The sequence below is a fragment of the Dermochelys coriacea genome, chromosome 7 (genome assembly GCF_009764565.3).
Source record: "Dermochelys coriacea isolate rDerCor1 chromosome 7, rDerCor1.pri.v4, whole genome shotgun sequence".
In the NCBI taxonomy this organism is placed as follows: Eukaryota; Metazoa; Chordata; order Testudines; family Dermochelyidae; genus Dermochelys; species Dermochelys coriacea.
Window position 1 is genome coordinate 103124920 of NC_050074.1, and position 22658 is coordinate 103147577.

A 22658-nucleotide genomic window follows, 5' to 3' on the forward strand; every position below is an offset into this window, starting at 1 on the left:
GTTACCAAGCAAATGATTTCCCTGATTTATTGCTGAGATCTTAGTTTAAAAAAAATGTTGGGCTCTATTAAAAATGAAGCAACTAAAAACATATTCAGCCTCTTCATCACCCATTCAGGGACACTGAAATTAACCCCTTCAAAGACCAAGCCTTGGTTTTGACAGTGTTTGGGGAATTCTTCAGGAAAAGGAGATGACATTAATTCCCCCTTCTGCTAGTAGACTGCAGCACTCAGATCAGGCTTCCACAGCTGCTCCACCAGCCCATAGGCTGGAAGAGTGGCTGTTGCTCCTTTTGCACATTTTTTGGATGTGTAACTGCTGACCCAGAAGCCCATCCCCCAGTCCATGCAACAGCCCCTTCCATGTTTTCTTATTTAAATATGTACAATATAACTTTGCTGTGGCTTGGCTAAATGAGGACATGATAATCTACAAATGTCTGAATGCTATAAACATCAAGGAAGGAGAGGAACTATATAGATAGCACATGGTGATATAACAAGGAGAAAAGATTGACAATGTGTATTGTGTTCTATAAACTTTGATTCATAAACCAGAAATTGTCCTGTGAATAATTTACACTACATATATGTGGGATGGAAGTTAATTGAAGTCTAAAACTTAATCTGCACTCAGACACTGGAGTGGTTTAATTTAAATTTTTTTGCTTAGACATTTTTATTTTGGTTAAAGAGGTTTTATCTGGGTTTAATGTAATCCTTTTTTACCAGATTAAGATAGACACTTTCATTTGGGTTAATACACAAAATTTAATTAATTTAATTTCATTTGAAAGCACAACTTTAGTTAAACCAGTATCAGTTTGTCTGTGGACAAAACCTAAAATAAGGGTCAAACCTAGCAGCTGGGTAAAGCTGAAGGTATGTTAAGCTGTACTGCAAATTTGAAAGCACTGAAATGAAAATATAATGAAAGCAGGCGTGAAGCACTTAAATTACAAACAAAACTATACTAAACTAAATTGACTTACTGAAGGTGTCTAGTTCAGCAGGAGTCAATATTTCCTTCATTTCCACCAAAAAGATGACGACTATTGGCCACTATTTCCCAGAGGGTGGCAGCATGATTCTCTCATATCATGCCGTGATTCCCATAGAAAGTTTTTATGAGCGGAGTTTGTGAAATTATGTAACTGATCCGATTTACGGTTGTAGAGAGCCATTAGACTCACATATCAGATATACATTTCATCTCCTTTACAGTGGTGTGAAATGAAGAGGCCATTCTTCATTGAACAGCAAGGATTTGCCCTAGCTGTCATCATACTGTAGAACTAAATATTTAACTGCCACCTGAGATTAGGAATATGCCTGGTTTCACAAGAGCTGCACAAACAAATAGAAATTTCATATGACTAAATTCAACATTCTATTTGTTCCATCATTTTCCCAGACAAAAAGTGTGTTATTTTTTTAAATAAAAGGATTGTAGAATATACCCCCAAAAATGAAAATTCAAGGCTTGTGCCCTATAAAAACATCCTCGAGACAAAAATGCAAGTAAATACCATAGAGAGTGTAATTTCACTTTGTGCTTATTGTCACAAACTCACAGATGACCTGCAGGAAAAAAACCCACAGTAGTCTATCACAGAGGAAATTAATTGTGCTAACTATTAATTGGTAAACTTTTGCACTTTGCCACTGAAATATGAAACTTTAGCATTACTACATTGCTGCAAAATAAATAATTATATCATAGTGAGAAGATGACATTGTTGGTAATGCTAACGAATCAGACACTAACAGCAGCAAACAAACCCATTTATTTGATCCTGTCCTTTGTGGATTGTGATAAGGAAATGTTAACATCAGATTCTTGCTGTAGACAAAATTATATTCATATGCACCTGGATTAATAGGATTTGTCTACTTCAGGTATTTACAAAAATAATATGATGTGTAATTACTAACTGTTGGTTTTTGTTGTTTTGTTTTGTTTTTACAATTGAATGCGGACTTTTTCAGCTAAATTGAAACTACGTCTGACAATTGTAAAAGGATAATCTTTCACAAAAGGTGTATCTATTCCCAAACCTCCTAAACACCTTACTTCTGGAATCCTGATCTATGATATAGCACTTCAAGGAAATCCCCAGCACAATGTCATTTGTAGAGTCAGAAGAGATGCAATAATTAAATTCATTCCTGTTGTAAGGAGGGACAACATTTTTCATTTCAGTGGAGTTGCAAGCCACTTACACAAGATCTGATTATGGCTCTAAATGCTATATTATTGGAAGAGATTAATTCATGTTTTATTACCATTACCAAAATATTATAACTAGACCTGGTCAGAACCCAGAATTCTTATTTCCTAGGAAATTCCAAAAGTTTGATTTTTTTTTCCATTTCAAATCAGAATGAAAAAAACAAAAACAAATTTCTCACAGAATGAAATTCTGTTTTGACCTTATCAAAAAGTTTAGTTTAAATAAGGGAATCACCATAGATCTGAGCACCTTCCGTTAGTGCATTAAGCAACATGGCTAATGTTTGTCACATGTTTTTTCTCTCATCATCTCCCAAGTGGGAGAAATGTGAGCAGTGAAGTAGGGATTTTTTTGGATTTTTACACACACACACACACACGTTGCTCTATGTTGGTTGGAGAAGGCAAAGTCAAATAAATGTGCCTTGCTGTTAGGATGGAAAGAAGGTGATGAGATTTGCAATGGTCCTTAATTCCTGGGAAGGGCATTCCAGAGTCTTGGGCTGGCCCTGAGAAACTTCCATCTGCAGCACAGCTGAGCTTTACCATTATGGTAGAAAGTTCTGTTGTTCTAAAAAGAGTGAAGTCATCAGATATGGTTTGCATCCCAGAGTTTTAGTCAATATTTTAAATATCCTGGGCCCAGGCCATGGAGCACTTTTACAATAAGGACTGAGACCTTGAACTTCATCCAATATTGTATGGAAATCCGATGTAGAGAGTGGAGGACAAATTTGATGTACTCACAGTAGCCAGGATTGCTGAGGATACCTGCTGTAGTGTTGTGTACCAGCTGGAGTTTCCTAAGTGCTGATGGCTTCATGGCCATGTATATTGCATTGCTTGCCAGGAACAGAAGATTTGACACTGGCCAGTAGTTGGCTAGAACTGATGTAGCCTGGGAGTAAAACATAATTCTTGTTATAAATATATTTTTTCTATTTTGTGCTTTAGCAAAAAATAAAAATGGGCATACAATTTTAAAAGTAAAATTATTGATGCTGAAAGCAAGAAGAAGAGCATGAAATAATCCCGGACACCAATCCTGCAAGTTTCTCCATCCATCCAGAACTCCAGGTAAGTCAACAAGGCTGCACAGTGTGCCCATGCACCATGAATTGTAGACTGGGGCCTTATTTTTGTACGTACAAACACTAGTCTAATTTCATGTTCTGTTCTAGATAGAGCCTACAGTAGATTGTATAATTATTCTCAACCAAGTAAATCCAAGTCTCACTCCCCTTACAGTCTCATTGGATCCGATTCTGATCTTCCTTTAAGTAGCTTTACGTTCCAGCAACTTAAGTGAATGTTACTTCTGATTTAGATTGGTGTGGGCTCAGAATCAAGTCATACAATAAAACTACACGTGTGAATAAGGTGAGCAGTGTTTGGCCCATGTTAGGAATAATTCATAAAATAGTCTAGGGAGATGATTGACATCAATATTCACTTAGGGCCTAGCTCTGCTGCCTTTATTTAGGTTGTACAGTGACTTCAGGTGTGTCTATGCTACAATAGCACAACTACAGTGCTCACTTAACTACATTTCTCAGGGATGAGTGTGAATTCTTCACAACCCTCAGCAACGTAGCTAGGTCGACCTAAGTTTTAGGCATAGACCAGGCCTTACTCTATGAGTATTCCCATTGGTTCCAGTTTTGGGACGAGTCCAGTGTGTCTACTTACAGCAGGGGAGGGCAAACTACGGATCCAACCCATCAGGGCTTTCGATTCGGCCTGTGGGAATGCCAGCCCCATGGCGCACTGGGGCTAAGGTGGGCTTCCTGCCTGCCCTGGCCCCACTCCGCTCCTGGAAGCGGCCAGCACAACATCCCTGTGGTCCCTGGGACCCCTCCTGCACCTCAATCCCCTGCCCTGAGCCCCCAACCTCCTGCCTTGAGCCCCCTGCCACACCTGCCTGAACCCCAATCCCCTGCCCATAGCCCCCTTCTGCACTCCACCCCCTCCTGCACCCCAAACCCCTGCCCTGAGCCCGCTCCCACATACCACACTTCCTGCCCCAGCCCTACATTCATGGCCTTGTATATAATTTCCCACCCAGATGTGGCCCTCAAGCCAAAAATTTTGCTCACCCCCGACTTGTAGAATAAGGTCCTGACTCAGGTCTGCGTTTAAACAAATGCAATTCTAAACATGTACTCAAGTCCAAGTGACTCAGTGGGACTTAAATTAAGTACATGCTGTCCTTAATAGGGATGCTTTCCTGAACAGAGGCTTAACACCAGGAAGCAGAGTTTGACCCCTAAGATTACATTACAAATATTTAAAGGCAGTGATTGCTGAGCTAAGCTCACTTTCCTGAAACGATAGTTTTAAAACATGTTTTCTTGATCTGCTATCTTAACCCTCATGAGATGTTTAATTATTATTACAGAAAGAGAACAGTGAAAAGGGAATTTAAGGAAAGGTACCGACTCCCTTAAAATTACACTGGGAACACAAAGGCCATGTCATTTAAAAAAGTCCAGAGTTTAAAATTGCTTGTTTGAATCTGAAACCTTTAATTAAAGTATTAAATCTACTCATTCTTAAAGTCATTTCCATCTCAATGCAATCTAAACAAACCTGCCCCAAGGCTTATCATAGCAGAGGTTTCGGACCAAAAAACCAAGGTTACATCAAACCGGCCAGAGTTACTTTGTGTCAGGTGCTAAAGTTAATGTGTGCCTCAGGCAGATGAAGAGTATTAGCCCATACAGCAATGAAACATCGAAGTACATGTGATAAATTACCATGTATGACAATCAAATACAAGTCAAAGCCTACACATTGTGGCAAAAAGAGTAATATGTATGAAACACATTGTGCAATAAGCTGCTAAAGAGAATTCTCATTGAAGCTAATAGAGAGTTGTGCTCAAAAATCAATTACAAAATATTGCTGTGTATACATTTATATTATAAATGTAATATCTTTATATTGTATATATCTGTGTGTGCACATATTGCCCAATTATTGTAATATGCACATACCTTATCAAATATTTCTTTTTTCTAACTTTTCTCTTGTGATTGCCTCCCTCCCCCTCCTTATGTTCATATAATGACTATTCTTGATAAAGGTTTGTCAGAGACTGCACAGATGAACAAGGGAACTGGATGAAATTGTCAGTAATTCTGGAGACTAAAACAATGTAAGTGTTACAAAGAAAAATGAACTTTGTTATCAGGCTTAGAGACAGGCAGCCAAATCCTATATACATTAATGCTCTTTTATACTGCTTAGGAAGTTTGAGGAGACCTAAAAGTGAATGCAAATTATATTCACCGTATTGGAAAGTACCCTTCATGTGAATGATAATAAGGTCCAGGATATGTAATTATTATTATAGCAAATTTCATAACAATCTAGATACACTGTATTGAACTTTCATAAAGCACCTTAATTTTCACACGCAATGCAGATGTGAGCCTTATATATAAGGCTCTGTGTACATGGATTCAGCAGCATTCTGATGTGGCAAACTAGAAATTTTGTGGTATCTTCATTTAAATTTTAGAAATTGAGGTTTTAATGAACTAAATGAGAAAATGAGATAGTACAGTCATAGATACTAAGGTCAGAAGGGACCATTCTGATCATCTAGTCCAACCTCCTGCACAACGCAGGCCACAGAATCTCACCCACCCACTCCTACGAAAAACCTCACCTATGCTTGAACTATTGAAGTCCTCAAATCGTGGTTTAAAGACTTCAAGGAGCAGAGAATCCTCCCTCAAGTGACCCATGCCCCATGCTTCAGAGGAAGGTGAAAAACCTCCAGGGCCTCTTCCAATCTGCCCTAGAGGAAAATTCCTTCCCAACCCCAAATATGGCGATCAGCTAAACCCTGAGCATATGGGCAAGATTCACCAACCAGATACTACAGAAAATTCTTTCTTGGGTAACTCAGATCCCATCCATCTAATATCCCATCTCAGGAGATTAGGCCTATTTACCCTGAATATTTAAAGTTAATTACCAGTTAATTACCAAAATCACATTATCCCATCATACCATCTCCTCCATAAACTTATCAAGTAGAATCTTAAAGCCAGGTAGATCTTTTGACCCCACTGCTTCCCTTGGAAGGCTATTCCAAAACTTCACTCCTCTGATGGTGAGAAACCTTCATCTAAATTCAAGTCTAAACTTCCCAATGACCAGTTTATATCCATTTGTTCTTGTGTCCACATTGGTGCTGAGCTTAAATAATTCTTCTCCCTCTCCTGTATTTATCCCTCTGATATATTTATAGAGAGCAATCATATCTCCTCTCAATCTTCTTTTAGTTAGGTTAAACAAGCCAAGCTCCTTAAGTCTCCTTTCATAAGACAAGTTTTCCATTCCAAATATCATCCTAGTATCCCTTCTCTGTACCTGCTCCACTTTGAATTCATCCTTTTTAAACATGGGAGACCAGAACTGCACACAGTATTCCAGGTGAGGTCTCACCAGTGCCTTGTATAATGGTACTAAAACCTCCTTATCCCTACTGGAAATGCCTCTCCTGATGCATCCCAAAACCGCATTAGCTTTTTTCACAGCCATATCACATTGGCAGCTCATAGTCATCCTATGATCAACCAATACTCCAAGGTCCTTCTCCTCTTCCGTTACTTCTAATTGATGCGCCCCCAACTTATAACTAAAATTCTTGTTATTAATCCCTAAATGCATAACCTTATATGTCTCACTATTAAATTTCATCCTATTACTATTACTCCAGTTTACAAGGTCATCCAGATCCTCCTGTATAATATCCCGATCCTTCTCTGAATTGGCAATACCTCCCTGCTTTGTATCATCTGCAAACTTTATTAGCACACTCCCACTTTTTGTACCACGGTCAGTAATAAAAAGATTAAATAAAAGATTGGTCCCCAAACTGATCCCTGAGGAACTCCACTGGTAACCTCCCTCCAGCCTGATAGTTCGCCTTTCAGTAGGACTTGTCGTAGTCTCCCCTTTAACCAATTCCTTATCCACCTTTTGATGTTCATATTGATCCCCATCTTCTCCAATTTAACTAATAATTCCCCATGTGGCACGGTATCAAACGCCTTACTGAAATCTAGGTAAATTAGATCCACTGCGTTTCCTTTGTCTAAAAAATCTGTTACTTTCTCAAAGAAGGAGATCAGGTTGGTTTGGCACGATCTACCTTTTGTAAAACCATGTTGTATTTTGTTCCATTTACCATTGACTTCAATGTCCTTAACTAATTTCTCCTTCAAAATTGTTTCCAGGACCTTGCATACTACAGATGTCAAACTAACTGGCCTGTAGTTACCCGGATCACTTTTTTTTCCTTTCTTAAAAATAGGAACTATATTAGCAATTCTCCAATCATTCAGTACAACTCCTGAGTTTACAGATTCATTAAAAATTCTTGCTAATGGGCTTGCAATTTCATGTGCCAATTCCTTTAATATGCTTGGATGAAGATTATCTGGCTTCCCCTATTTAGTCCCATTAAGCTGTTTGAATTTTGCTTCTACCTCAGACATGGTAATATCTACCTCCATATCCTCATTCCCATTTGTCATGCTACCATTATCCCTAAGATCCTCTAGCCTTATTAAAGACTGAGGCAAAGTATTTGTTTAGATATTGGGCCATGCCTAGTTTATCTTTAGCTTCCACTCCATCCTCAGTGTTTAGCGGCCCCACTTCTTCTTTCTTAGTTTTCTTCTTATTTATATGGCTATAGAACCTTTTACTATTGGTTTTAATTCCCTTTGCAAGGTCCAACTCTACTCGACTTTTAGCCTGTCTCACTTTATCCCTACATGTTCTGACCTCAATAAGGTAGCTTTCCTTGCTGATCCCTCCCATCTTCAACTCCCTGTATGCTTTCTACTTCTTCTTAATCACCTCTCTAAGATGCTTGCTCATCCACCTTGGTCTACAACTCCTGCCTATGAATTTTTTCCCCTTTCTTGGGATACAGGCTTCTGATAGCTTCTGCAGCTTTGATTTAAAGTAATCCCAGGCCTCCTCTACCTTTAGATCCATAAGTTCTTCAGTCCAATCCACTCCCCTAACTAATTTCCTTAATTTTTGAAAGTCAACCCTTTTGAAATCAAAAACTCTAGTTGCAGATTTATTTTTGTTAATCCTTTCATTCAGTTTGAACTGAATTAGCTCATGATCACTTGAGCCAAGATTATCCCCTACAACCATTTCTTCTATGAGGTCCTCGCTACTCACCAAAATTAAATAAAAAAAGGCATCCCCTCTAGTTGGTTCAGCAACTACTTGATGAAGGAATCCATCAGCTATCTCATCTAGGAAAATCTGAGCCCTATTATTATTACTAGCACTGGTCCTCCAATCTATATCTGGGAAGTTAAAGTCTCCCATGATCACGCAGTTTCCATTAGTATTTATTTTATTAAACACATTAAAAAGGGCTCTATCCATATCCAAATTAGATCCCGGCGGTCTATAGCACACCCCAAGCACTATCGTAGGAGAGGCTCTACGAGTTATCTTCCCCAATGTAATTTTTGCCCAGACGGACTCTGTCTTATCCATTCCATCGCTTCTTATTTCTTTACATTCTACCTCATCATTGATATACAATGCTACTCCACCACCTATATCTTTATTTCTGTCTTTCCTAAACAGCACATACCCTTCAATATCTGTGTCCAGTCATGACTATTGTTCCACCATGTTTCTGTTATCTCTATAATATCTGGTTTCACTTCCTGCACCAGTAGCTCTAGTTCCTCTATTTTGTTACCCAGGCTCCTCGCATTGGTGTACAAACATCTTAATTTTTGCTGTTTGGCCTCGCTCACATTTTGTACACTATTAGGCACAGTCATTCTACAGCCAGTATAACCTATTAGACTGGTATCCACACTGCCCTTGCTCCTTATATACATTCTCCTACCCATGGCTGTATCCTTTCTTACTTCGTTTTCTTCCCTTTCAATGCTAAAATCTGGCGTGGAGATTACCTGGACATTTCCCAACCATCTCCCCCAAATTCCTAGTTTAAAGCTCTCTTTATCAGTTGTGCCAGCCTCCATCCTAGAAGTCTATTTCCTTCCCTACTCAGATGAAGTCCATCCCGAGAGAACTGTCCTCTGTCCGTGAATGCCTCCCAGTGGCCATAATCCCAAAGCCCTCCTTATAGCACCACTGCCTAAGCCATCTGTTGACAGTCATAATCTTGTCACACCTTTGTTGCCCTTCTCTAGGAACAGGCAGGATCCCACTAAAGATCACCTGAGCCTCCATTTCCTTAAGTGTCTTCCCCAGCCTAGCATAGTCTCCCTTAATACTTTCCAGCGAGAATCTAGTTGTATCATTTGTTCCCACATGAAGGATAATTAGGGGATTCTTTCCCACTCCCTTTAGAATCCTTTTCAACCTCAGGTCTACATCCCGTATCTTAGCACCTGGAAGATAGCACACCCTTCATTACAGATGCCCCAGTGTTGTTATTTATTTTGATATTAAATCCAGCCTATTTGAAATTATTCACACATTTTCCATTTTTAATTATGTCAAATTGAAAATGCAGAACTACATCATAGAAGTTGTCGAGGGAAGTTGAGGATTATGACACTCGGTAGGTGGCAGATGTAGTATGAAGTGGTTTAGGATTGTGGAATTAACACATTAGTTGGATGCATCTGCTAAATGATCAGCAGTGAAGTAGTTAATATTGACATTTAAACTGACATATTTAGGTTTCAGTCTTAACAATATATAGGAGATGTATTTTTAAAACATTTTGGCTAATATGTTTTAACTAAAACTAATGCAGACAAGGCAAATTGTATGTTAACATGTGTTAGTTGGTCATTGTGAACAGTAGGCTTGCCGTTAGGCTTCACCTCAACCAGTTTGTGTTAAAATACAATCATATAAATGGCAGAACTGCTAACTATGGTATGTAACCTATAGCTGAAATCAGCCTGTGTGCCACACGACTGAAGGGTACCTAATGTGACACCAATTTTAAAAAAAAAGTTCCGAGGGGAAATCCTGGCAATTGCCAGTAAGTCTCATTTTAGTACCAGGCAAATTCGTTGAAACTGTAGTAAAGAACAGAATGATCAAAGACACATAGATGAACACAGTATGTTGGGGAAGAGTCAACATGGCTTTTGTAAAGGGAAATCATGCTCACCAATCTATTAGAATTCTTTGAGGGAGTCAACAAGCATGTGGACAAGGGTGATCCAGTCAATATATTGGATTTGGACTTTCAGAAAGCCTTTGACAAAGTCTCTCACCAAAGGCTCTTAAACAAAGTAAGAAGTCATGGGATAAGAGGGAAGGTCTTCTCATGGATCAGCAACTGGTTAAAAGATAGGAAACAAAGGGTAGGAATAAATGGTCCCTTTTCACAATGGAGAGACATAAATAGAGGGGTTTCTGCAAGGATCTGTACTGGGACTGGTGACATATTCATAAATGATCTGGAAAAGAGGGTGAATGGTGAGGTGCCAAAATTTGCCGTTGATACAAAATTACTCAAGATAGTTAAGTCCAAAACTGACTGCGAAGAGTTACAAAGGGATCTCCCTAACCTGGATGATTGGGCAACAAAATGGCAGATGAAATTCAATGTTAGTAAGTGCAACGTAATCATAGAATCATAGGACTGGAAGGAACGTTGAGAGGTAATCTAGTCCAGTCCCCTGAAATCATGGCAGGACTAAGTATTATCTAGACCATTCCTGACAGGTGTTTGTTTAACCTACTCTTAAAAATCTCCAATGATGGAGATTCCACAACCTCCCTAGGCAATTTATTCCAGTACTTAGCCACCCTTACAGTTAGGAAGTTTTTCCTAATGTCCAACCTAACCTGACCATGCTGCAATTTAAGCCCATTGCTTCTTGTTCTATCCTCAGAGGTTAAGAAGAACAATTTTTCTCCCTCCTCCTTGTAACAACCTTTTATGTACTTGAAAAGTGTTATGTCCCCTCTCAGTCATCTCTTTTCCAGACTAAACAAACCCAATTTTTTCAATCTTCTTTCATAGGTCATGTCTTCTAGACCTTTAATCATTTCTGTTGATCTTCTCTGGACTTTCTCTAATTTATCCATATCTTTCCAGAAATGTGGTGCCCAGAACTGAACACAATTCTCCAGTTGAGGCCTAATCAGCGTGGAGTAGAGGGAAGAATTACTTCTTGTGTCTTGCTCACAACACTCCTGCTAATACATCTCAGAATGATGTTCACTTTTTTTTGCACAGTATTACAGTTGAATCATATTTAGCTAATGGTCCCACAGATCCCTTTCCGCAGTACTCCTTCCTTGGCAGTCATTTCCCATTTTGTATGTGTGCAACTGATAGTTCCTTTCTAAATTGAGTACATTGCATTTGTCCTTATTGAATTTCATCCTATTCACTTCAGACCATTTCTCCAGTTTGTCCAGATCATTTTGAATTTTAATCCTATCCTCCAAAGCATTTGCAACCCCTCCCAGCTTGGTATCATCCACAAACTTTATAAGTATACTCTCTCTGCCATCATCTAAATCATTGATGATGTTATTGAACAGAACTGTACCCAGACCTGATCCCTGCGGCACCCCACTCATTATGTCCTTGCAGCATGACTGTGAACCACTGATAACTACTCTCTGGGAATGGTTTTTCAACCAGTTTTGCACCTACCTTATGGAAGCTCCATCTAGGTTGCATTTCTCTAATTTGTTTATGCACATTGTTTATGTGCATTTATAATGCACATTTGAAGAAATAATCCCAACTATACATACAAAATTATGGGGTCTACATTATCTGTTTCCACTCAAGAAAGAGGTCTTGGAGTATTCATGGATAGTTCTCTGAAAACATCTGCTCAAAAAATCTAACAGAATGTTAGGAACCATTAGGAAAGGGATAGACAATAAAACAGCAAATATCATAATGCCACTATATAAATCCATGGTATGCCCACACCTTGAATACTGCATGCAGTTCTCGGTGTCTCATATCAAAAATGGTATCTTAGAATTGAAAAGGGTGCAGAGAAAGGGCAGAGATTAGGGATATGGAACAGCGTCCATACAAGAAGAACTTTAAAAGACTGGGACTATTCATTTTAGAAAAGAGATGACTAAGAGGGGATATGATAGAGATCTATAAAATCATTAATGGTGTGGAGAAAGTGAACATACACAAAACACAAGAACTAGGTGGTCACTTGATGAAACTAATAGGCAGCTGATTTAAAACAAACAAAAGGAAGTACTTCTTCACACAATGCACAGTCAATCCACAATGGAACTCATTGCCAGAGATGTTGTGAAGGCCAAAAGTATAACTGAATTCAAAAAAGAATTAGATAAATTCATGGAGGATAGGTCCATCAATGGCTATTAGGCAACATGGGCAGGGATGCAACCCCATGCTCCTGGTGTCCCTAAACATCCACCTGCCAGAAGCTGAGACTATATGACAGTGATGAGTCATTCAATAATTGCCATGTTCTGTTCATTCCCGCTGAAGCATTTGACACTGACTGCTGTCAGAGTCAGGATACTGGGCTACATGGACCATTGGTCTGACCCAGTATGGCCATTCTTATGTTCTTAATTTGCTCTGTCTACTCAGTGTGTGAAAACAGAAAATAAAGCTAGCAAACAAATTTCATTTGCCACTGCCTGTTTGTATTTATAGTAAACATCTTCTGTTTATCCAAAAATCCAGTGTACCATAGAGAATTATTGCATTTACTATACCCTCTAGAGCTAAGACTAAAATGAATGGGCTCAAATTCAATCCATTTACAGACTAAGGTGTTTTGTGGTGCTGTTTTGTTAGTTTGTTTTTCTGAAAAAAAGTAATTCCCTGTTTGTCAGCGTATTATAGATTTTTTAAGAGATAAGTGGCAAAAAACCACTATCTATCTATCTACACATATATATATATACACACACACACACACACACACATATATATATACACACCAAAATATATTATTTGGAATTCATCATCCAACTCTTCCATTTCTGTAAATTAATCTACCTGGCACCTTACAGGTCTGGTTTACATGCAGCTGAAATTAAGTGTATCCTTATGAGCCAGAGGTCATTCATTATGCACTCTCCAAGCTCACTCTATGCCATTTTGTGGGGAGGAATAGTAACCAAATTATGCCTAGCTGTTTTTGTAAGGAGGACAATTGGTTGCTTAAAGAAACTTCCAAACTCCCTTGGTTTAGGATCTGAGGCTGGGTTCAAACCACAGTTCCAGAGTTAAATGTTAAAGCAGGTTAGCCACTAATCCACCAGCTACAGTATCACTTAGCACTGCAAATGGTTGATCACATTTTGCTTCCAAAAAAGAAGCATTTTGATTATCCTATAGCCTAATATCTGCTTGTATACAAAAGCAGTGCACTGCTTTAGATAAATAGTGGTGGCTTTGGTATATTGTAATCTCAATGTTAGTATAATTGGTCCAGATTCACCAGTATGCCCTGACTCAAATCAACCATAAACCTGTTGTAACTAGCTTCTTGAATATTCTCCCTATGTAAGAGACGCCTTGGTAGTAGTGTATAGAGCCTTCCCTACCCACTCTATGCTTGAATGAAAGGAAGTATTATTATTATGCCTATATCCAACTGTTCCCTACATGGACAGCTAGCACAAGATAAAACAGCCCTCAGATTGCTCTAATTTTCTCTGAGCAGTGAACCAGCTCCTGCACTGTCCCGGATCGGGGGAAACCTCAAGATGTCCTAAACCCACCTTTGCCATCCCCCTAATCCTGCCCCAAGTGCAGTTTGGCTCGGCTTGGAATTCTGGCTCATTGCCTTCAGATGTAGTGAGTGCTGAAGCTCAACAAAATATGTATCGTTTGGCAATCCTGAAAATCTCCAAGAAATAACTCTGCAACTAAGACTACTTCTGGGCTTCAGTGGGCTTTTGGCCTGAGCAAAGAAGGCAGCGACAGGCTCAGGTCTCTAACCACCGGTGGCCGGGATGCGAAAGTCTTTTGTACAGCCCTAAGCTCTTTCAAGTAGGAGCCTGACAAACAGCAAGGCAATGCTTCACTCAACTAGGCAGGGGGAAAACGCGTAGGTTGCTTATATACAACAGCATATATGTATACGTTTTCACTAAAATCAGCAATTATACCGTTTGCCCCACTGCTGACAGAATTCTTCCCGAAGAGATCCATTTACGTAAAGGAATTACAACTTCACCGCGTAGTTTAGACTGATCTGTATTTCTTCCGATCTGAAATGATGCATAAATAGAATTAGACCACAGCTTATAAATAGACAGACGGCTGGCTTTCCTAGACATTTGACATACATTGAGTAAGTGGGAGCAAGATCAGGAAAAGGGATCCAGATTCTGCTCTCGCTGAAGTCAATGGCCAAACTCCTCCGGATTTTAGTGGATGAAGGATCAGCCTCACTGTCTACGATAAAGTGACACAGAATGTCCATGGTCGAAAATGGCTAGACACCTATAGCGAAGTGGAATCTCCTGTTCCAGTTTTGCTGCGTGTTTTTAGGAGAGCTGTAAATGTTACTCTTTACCCTGATGTAAATTGCCCCAAGGTAAAAATACCTCACTCGGTCAATATAGCTGGATCCGGATCACTGTAATCCTGCAGCAGAAGAAAATGTGGTTTGAGTGATACAATTTGTTTCCCAGCTCTGAGGTCACAGTGTCTTCAGTCTATCTCAGGGGGAGTTCTTTGGCTCTGCCAACACGTATTGTCTAGCGGCTGCTAGCACGGAACTTGTTTGTGGGACTCATGTCAATTTCACTTTACTCCTGACCGCAGATGGAAAGAATGCGTTCAATTATAAACCAATTATAAGGTGTTTTACTTTATTTACTTGCTTTGATTTCAGCACATCATGTCTCTTATAAAAAAAAAAAAAGATCACGCGTTTATCTGGGCTAGGGCTGTGTTCCCCAAACCCCTTCCCATCTCCTGCCTTTTATTATCTGTGTTTCATTATAAATTAGGTGTAGTTTCTTTGTTCTTCCTAATAAAACGCAGTTTATTTTAATCAGTGCGTTTCAGAACCTAAAAGCAGATTTTATAGCTTAATGTATCTCTCTTTATCCGTTTGCTGCAAGAAATTTAGTAACAGGAATTTGTCAAGCTGCAAGTTGGCTCTTCACATTATTCTGCAAATTAGTTATTTACTTACCGTATTCACCAGCATTTTATAAGGAAGCAACTAAAATTAAACGTCCTGCAACAAATAACTTCAGTGTTACAGCCAGTTGTTACTGTTTTGAAACGCTATGAAACAGTATTTTGAAACATTGTTTTTTTATTCTGACCGGCTGTAAAATAAACTTAGCGACTAGACGTGAAATATTGTTTTTAATTGACAGTTTTAGAAATAAAAATATACGTAAAAATACAGGGATTATATTTACTCTATTTTAATGGCCAGGCTTGGAAATAGCAATTTTTCTCATATGCAGTATTCGCAACTGCTTCATTAAATAAATGTTATTTACAAGACTACAGTTCGACACTGGTCAAATGCTATAGTTACAGTTAAGTCTCATTCTAGGCCTGTTTTAGAGTTGGATTCTCTTTTAAGACCTCTGTCTAGCTAGAAAACCCCATAACACATAAATCTTGCATATTTAACTCCTCTTTTCTGGAAACACACAATCCAACATAGTTTTAAACTCTTAAGTGTAGTTGTAGTGCTGTTTATGCTTGCTGCTTTAAAAACCAACACATTTTCCAGCATATCTTTCATCAAGTGAATCCAAGGTAAATCAGTAATTTATCCAGCTTTTTCTTTTTACCATACTTATATTTTTATCATGTGCAAGGGGTGGAGGTGGAGCCTCCAAACTCATTTTAACAGATTATGTAATACATAATATTGTTTGTTATTCAAACTCATGGACCTTCAAAGCACGATCTAAAAGAAAGAGGAAAAAGGCACCAGGCAATAAGAAGTTAAGTGAGTACTATTAGCCAAACCGATCTTGATTCCTATCAAATATTTAATAAAAAGTACAAACTTAACCTGAACTTTTGCCCAAACACTCCCCTCTCACTAATTAGAGCCATTGCACTGAGCCAGCTTTATGTAATTGACAAGCAACCAAGTGATTTAGAAGTTTGAACTTTGCTAGCTAAAATCTGCAATGTCAGATTTAGGTTTCTAGTTGTTTAAAGCATCTTATATTATAAAAATATATATAACTTCGGAGTCTTTTCTCCAGTTAGCACTTAGAAAAGGACAAATTAGAACATGGCCTGTTGAAGCAATAATGTTCATTCTCTTTTAATAAATCTCCCGCAAGTACTATCCCACATCAGACATGTTGCAGCACCAGGCATACCTAGGAGAAAAGTTTGTTGGCCTTAGTTTTTCATAAGACTATCCCGAATGGTAAATTAGTATCCTGCAAGCTTCCCTGCCTCAGATAACTCTCTTCCATTTATTTAATTTTAATATTGAGAAATAAAGCTTTTTTTCCCTCCTAACTGGCAATTAATTTTCAAAAATCTATCCTTCTTAAGCAATGACTCACAGGAAAAAGCGTGATACAAGATCTCGGACCGAATTTTGGAAGTCTCCATAGTCGGGGTGGGAGAACAGGGATTGTCCTCTAAATTTCTACCCTCCGCCCCAGAAGAAAAAAAAAAAAGATCGTTGAAGAGGTTAGCATTCAGGAAACTAGTAATTAAAGAGCTCCTCAGCGGGGATCCGGATTAATTTTGGACGCTCGATTAAATCTGAAATACTTCATATAAATTATTGTCAGCTCCATGGGCTGACACAAAGATGATCTTTTGTGTGGGAAAAAATAAAAGAGTTTATTTACAAACGGTCCTGAAGATTGGACGCTCAACACGCGAACCTGCTGATAGTACCGCAGTGTGAAAACAGGGGAACGGATTTTACGCCCTGTAAAACAAAATAAGGACTGCTGGGCTCTGCTCATGGCTGGGTTTATTTCAACAATGTAGGCACAGCTTTTGCCTCAGTCAGCCAGGCTCTATTTGAAGTTAAGCAGTCACTTAAAACGCGTCCTAACCGACACCAAATTCAGCTTTCAAGTTCAGCTTTCAGAGTAGCCCCCGTGTTAGTCTGTATTCGCAAAAAGAAAAGGAGTACTTGTGGCACCTTAGAGACAAGTTCAGCTTTGAAATCTTTTGTCTATTTGGAGCCTCCGTTTAAATCTCTGCAAGGCAGAAAGACAAGACTCACTTTTAACCTGCTGAAATCCTAGCTGGGTCCAGTTGTTTGAAGGCTAATATTTTAAATGCCAGTTCGTTGTAAGCCAGTGCTCACAGTATATTTGTGGGTTATTACGGTAGAGGAGAATGAACAACAAGTAGAATGAAGAAAAACACCTGCTGCTAAAGTATCAAAAATATTTCCCCAGCGTAAGATATGATTCTCTTTCTCCCCCTTTGGCACACCTGGAGCAGTCGGTTGTCGTCCTAAAATAAGCTAGGTATTAAGAGATACTCGATTTACTTAACACAGATCCTTCCACTAGTGAAGTCTCCTTTCGACACACTTGCAGGAGGAGGTGGTAGGTTTTCCTGGCTGCAGGAGAACTCTGCACAGCTGTAACTATCTTCCTAGCGCTTGCAACCATGGTAAACCATTTGGCAGTTAGACTCGCATAAAATCAAGAATGGTTCCCTGGCTCTGTGCTCCTTAAAATCCACCGGCGCCTTGAGAGAGATTTAAGTGGAAGGAACATGACTGCGATCGGATTATTTTGTTCGTTTGTTTTTAAATATAGCAAACATTTAATGACTATAGTATAGTCAGAAGGCCGGATCCTCAGCTGGTATAAACTGGCTGAGGATCTCCCCAGTTCAGATGTATTTACAAATCATTTATATGTTTGACAAATCAATTTCATGGCCGGTTCCCTGAATAAAGGCCCAATCCGAAGCGAAACCCCTCAGAAAAGACTGAATTAGAAATGGCGTTTCGAATAGCAGCCTTAAGGTGATATTTTTCTCCTCTTGCGGGGGCTTTAAGCTCCATTTTATCTTGTCGAAAAATCGGTTTAATCTCAGGTTTGACGTTTCGATTCCGAATGACCTTCCTACCAGACCGGAAAGTCTTTCCCAGCTCTTATTCGCACAAGCGTTTGTCTGATCGCAAAGCTGCTGTACTCCACTCCATTCACCCTCCATCCTATCTGCTCGAAAGCCCTTATCGGCTCACCAGGTTTCAGGACAAATGTTAACTTCGATAACAGACACCAGACTTCCAAGATCAGTATCGGGAAATACTGCGCTTTACTTGAATGTATTAAAGCGCCGAAGAACAACTTTGCAGTTAATTGGCTTCAATTCTGTGTTAAATTCCCAGTGATAATTATTCGTAGTCATTATTTTAGTTTAAGAAGGCACCCGTTTGTTTAAACCAAACTCGTTATGCTGTTAAAGTCTGGAGAAGAATAAAATGGATACCATGCATACAGTGTGTCCAATATCTCAATTATACCAAGCTTAAAGAGCCTCTTTTTGGTATTGCCAACATTAGCATTCCGGGACTGAAAAATATACCGTGTATACAAGAACAATGACAGTTTGAAACCCCGAAGTCATTTGCTATATGGAAAAACCTGAAACAACAAATAAACCTCATTGTCGTCTGTAAGGAAAAGCCATTTTAATTTTAAGTATTAGATGGAAAAATGTTATAATTCCATAAAACGTAGAAAAGAAGAAAATAGTTTTGCATCGCGTTAGAATTAAAAAAAACAACACCCCACACGATTGGGGAGCTTTTTGTTACCTAGATTGCAGATAGCAGCAGCACATTACCCGGGAATGTCAGGTCTAGGCGCTCTCACCTCGATTTTCAAAAAACTTTATTCTAACAGCTGTACAGAGCCATTATATATAATGTATATATTACAAAAATATTCCTATCTTGTGTATTAGTGCATTTTGTTAAGGTCAGTCGTCTAGATCTGTATGCATAGTATCAATACTGTAAACAAACTACTGGCTGGGATCCTGGGTGTGAGGACACCTCAGTCAAATAGAGTCTATAGACATTTAATTCGTGTGTGGGTGTGTCGGTGTGGGTGTGGGTGTGGGTGTGTTCGTTCTAAGGCACAATAACACAGTGTCCAAAACTAACAAGAAACTATTTTGAGTACCATGGTATGTACAAACTTCTAGGCCCAGAACATGACTTCTGTGATTTGCACCGAAGTTATTCCACAGTCAATTCAAACTTCTGTCCCCTCCCTGCTATAAATCAGATGATTGACGCTGAAGTTGTTAATGAGCCCACTGTGCTGGTCGCTGGCACAGTGGTTCATTCTCGAGTGGGCCAGGGGACTCAGTTCGGAGTTCTGGGCAGTGCCGCTGCCGGACGTGGAGCACGAACTCGGAGCAGGCACGTCTTGCCTCCCGTGTGAAAACTCGCCCGCCAGCCCTCCCGAGAGCTGCCTCGCGAAGCCCTGGTCCCCATGGACAATGGCCTGCATGTTGGAGGCGAAGCTGGAGAAACACGGGCTCCGCTGGAGCGCGGCCGCGGATTTGGGCCCGCTCCCGGCGGCTGGAGAGTGCCGCGGTGCAGGGGAGCCCAGGCCCACCCGGCTGGAGGAGTCCGGAGACTTCAAGGCACCGCCGCTCTTGTCTTCCGCTTTGTCGGGCGCTCCCGGGGCGCTGGACCCAGGAGCGTCCGATCGCCTTTTCCTCTTCCTTCGAAAATTGCCGTTGTCGAACATTTTCTCGCAGTTCGGGTCTAGGGTCCAGTAATTGCCTTTCCCTGTGAATAAATGAACAGCACATGGGCTCAGGGGATGAGGGTCCAGCTCGGCCAGGGCTTTGTCCCGTTAGTCAATACCTGACTGGTCAAAGCTTCACAGGGCAGAAGCGCAGAACGCTGCCGGGGCAGTCGCCAATCCCCTGCCCCGTGGCGACAGCACCTTTGCAATGGTTAACCGTCCTGTAACTAGCCACCCGCACGCACACACGCTGCTAGTTGCGTTTACAGCCAGCGTGCTCATGTTAACAGGCCCAACGTTTAGCATCCAAAGGCGTCTCTACTCACCCTTCAGTGAGCTCCGCTGTTATTTCCACCCTTGAGAAATAACACTCGCGTTTTACACTGGGCCTGGGAGCTGGTCAGTTGCAAATGCCAGCGTGGGGGTGACTTTAGTCCCTTGGCGACGCGGTACCTGTATGCAACGTGCTCCCACTTAGGAGAAGAATGGGGGTTTCCTTACCTGGATCGTCTTCATCCCTGGGCACTTTCTTAAAGCAGTCGTTGAGGGACAGGTTGTGCCTGATGGAGTTCTGCCAGCCAGCTTTGCTCTTCTTGTAAAAAGGGAAGTTTTCGGCCACGTACTGGTAAATCTGACTCAAGGTCAACTTCTTCTCCGGAGCGTTTTGGATGGCCATCGCTATCAGAGCCGAGTAGGAGTAGGGGGGCCTCACCATTTTAAAAAACTCCTGCTGGCTGGAGAGAGACAACCAGCTGAGATCTGCCCCAGCAAAGCCTGATGCAGGGGCCAGGAACTGTCTCTGGCTGGTCCCATAACCTGAGGGGATGAAAGAAGCCCCATTAGTCCCAGAGAGATAAGGAGACGAGTTGATGGCAGGTCCATTGATCCAGAGGTAGGGGTTCGCTGCTGGGGGACTATATTCGCTCAGCCCATAGCCTGCTGGATGAGCTGATGGCCTCTGTGGGTGGTGATGGTGGTGCAGGTTTTGCGGGTACATTAGGTTATCACAGTACATCGCCATGTCCAGTAAATCCTGTGCATTGGGATGCTGGAGGGGGGTCGACTGTGGATTTGCGGGCTGCTGCCCAAAAGAGTTCATAATCCCCTGTGATCGGTGGAGTTTGAAGGACTGGAGCACAGATCATCAGCCCTGGATGTCTCGGACTACTGAGCTCCCAGGCACTAGGGAAAGGCATTTAAATAATGGCCTGGGGTAGACTCAGGCTGCAGGCGACCTCAAACCAGAGAGCAAATAGCAGAAACAGGCTGGAGCAGGGGGCAGCACCGCCCATTCGGCACTCCACCTCCACTCAACCAACGGGCTGCCACACCTACCCTGGGCACAGCCTCTCCTCACCCTCTGAGCAACCCACACTACCACCACATGCACCTCACCACTTCCTCCTGCACCCCCCACAGACCACCCGGCCTCTGCACAACCCATGTATCATCCATCCTCCGCATTGCCCTTTCACAGCCTATATACCAGCCTCTCCCGCTCGCTGCACAACCCATCCTCCGCACCGGCCCCTCCCGCACCCTCTGACCAACTCACATAATGCCCCATCCACTGCATACATTCCTCCTGCACCCCCACGTGCCACCCAACCCTCCGCAGCACCCCTCCATACCCCCATCCTGCACCCTCTTCTTCACGATCCAGCTATGAGCCCGTCCTCTGCACTACCCCTCCACTACACCCTCTAAAGAGACACCTGAACTGAGCACCCCCTGCACCACCCCGACACCCCACTCCCCCCTGTACACGACGTCACCTTCTCCCAAGTGCAGCACCCTCCCTCCCCTCCTCCCCCCCCGTGCTCACGACAACCCCACCCTCCAGTCACCCATCCTCTACACAACAGAACACAACCCGCCTTGCACCGCCCCAGCCCCACACAGCCCGCCCCGGTCCCTTGCCACCCGCTGCATCCCCCCCTCCCCCCCCACACTCCCTCCGCCCGTTGCAAAACAGCGGCGCCCGCCAGCGATGCCCGCCGCAGACTGCTACCCCCCCAGCGGCGAGCTCCGCCGAGCGCGCACTGCCCCAGGGCAAGCCACTCACCGGCGCCCCCGAACCGAAGGGACGCCGCGTACCCGCCTCTCCTGCGCCAGAGCCTGCCGGATACCCAGCCTGGGAACGCGCGCAGAGCTCTTCCCCTTCCCGGGGCGGCTCGGTCACAGCCGGAGGCTGGCAGAGCGGAGCCGGGTGTACAGAATGGCCATGCTCACAGAGCAAACAAGCAGATGGCCCAGGAGGGGAAAGAGGGCAAACGAGATCCCGTTTGTACCTCAGAAATCCCCTCTCTCTCCTTAGGCAACAGCAGCAGGGGAAATCACTTTATCGCCCAGGAGCAAATGCGAAGAAGCTGGCAGCCCACGCTGCTCAAGTTCAGCGCTCAGGAGGAGGAGATCGGGGTTCCTGCAAACAATCCGTGCTTTTCCTCCCCGCTTCCCTCCCCCGCATCAAACCGAAACAGCGGGACTCGGGGGTTCCCTGCCATAGCTATTCCGCCCGTGGGTTGTTGCCTGAAAGAGCTGCTAAAGTGCAACTCTTGCTTATTCTCAGTTCAACCGAACATTTCCAACAATATGTGGATTTAAGCCAAAATATTACATTTCCACATATTTCCTAATCATGTTTTCTAAACAAAGTAGGAAGGACACTGTCACCACCCTGTGGTTTTCAGGCAAGCAGAGGCGAAACAAACCTT

General features: G+C 41.8%; 1 protein-coding gene across 1 annotated transcript; it reads right to left on the reverse strand.

The window, feature by feature from the left end:
- Positions 1 to 391: 391 nt before the first annotated feature.
- On the reverse strand, positions 392 to 21342 carry FOXI2 (forkhead box I2). The gene is made up of 3 exons (XM_038410164.2): positions 20446 to 21342; positions 17657 to 19985; positions 392 to 3133 (listed from the first exon to the last, which is right to left on the reverse strand). Exons 1-2 carry the CDS (start codon positions 21041 to 21043, stop codon positions 19441 to 19443), a joined length of 1143 nt encoding a protein of 380 aa, XP_038266092.1. The 5' UTR covers positions 21044 to 21342; the 3' UTR covers positions 392 to 3133; positions 17657 to 19440.
- Positions 21343 to 22658: the final 1316 nt, after the last annotated feature.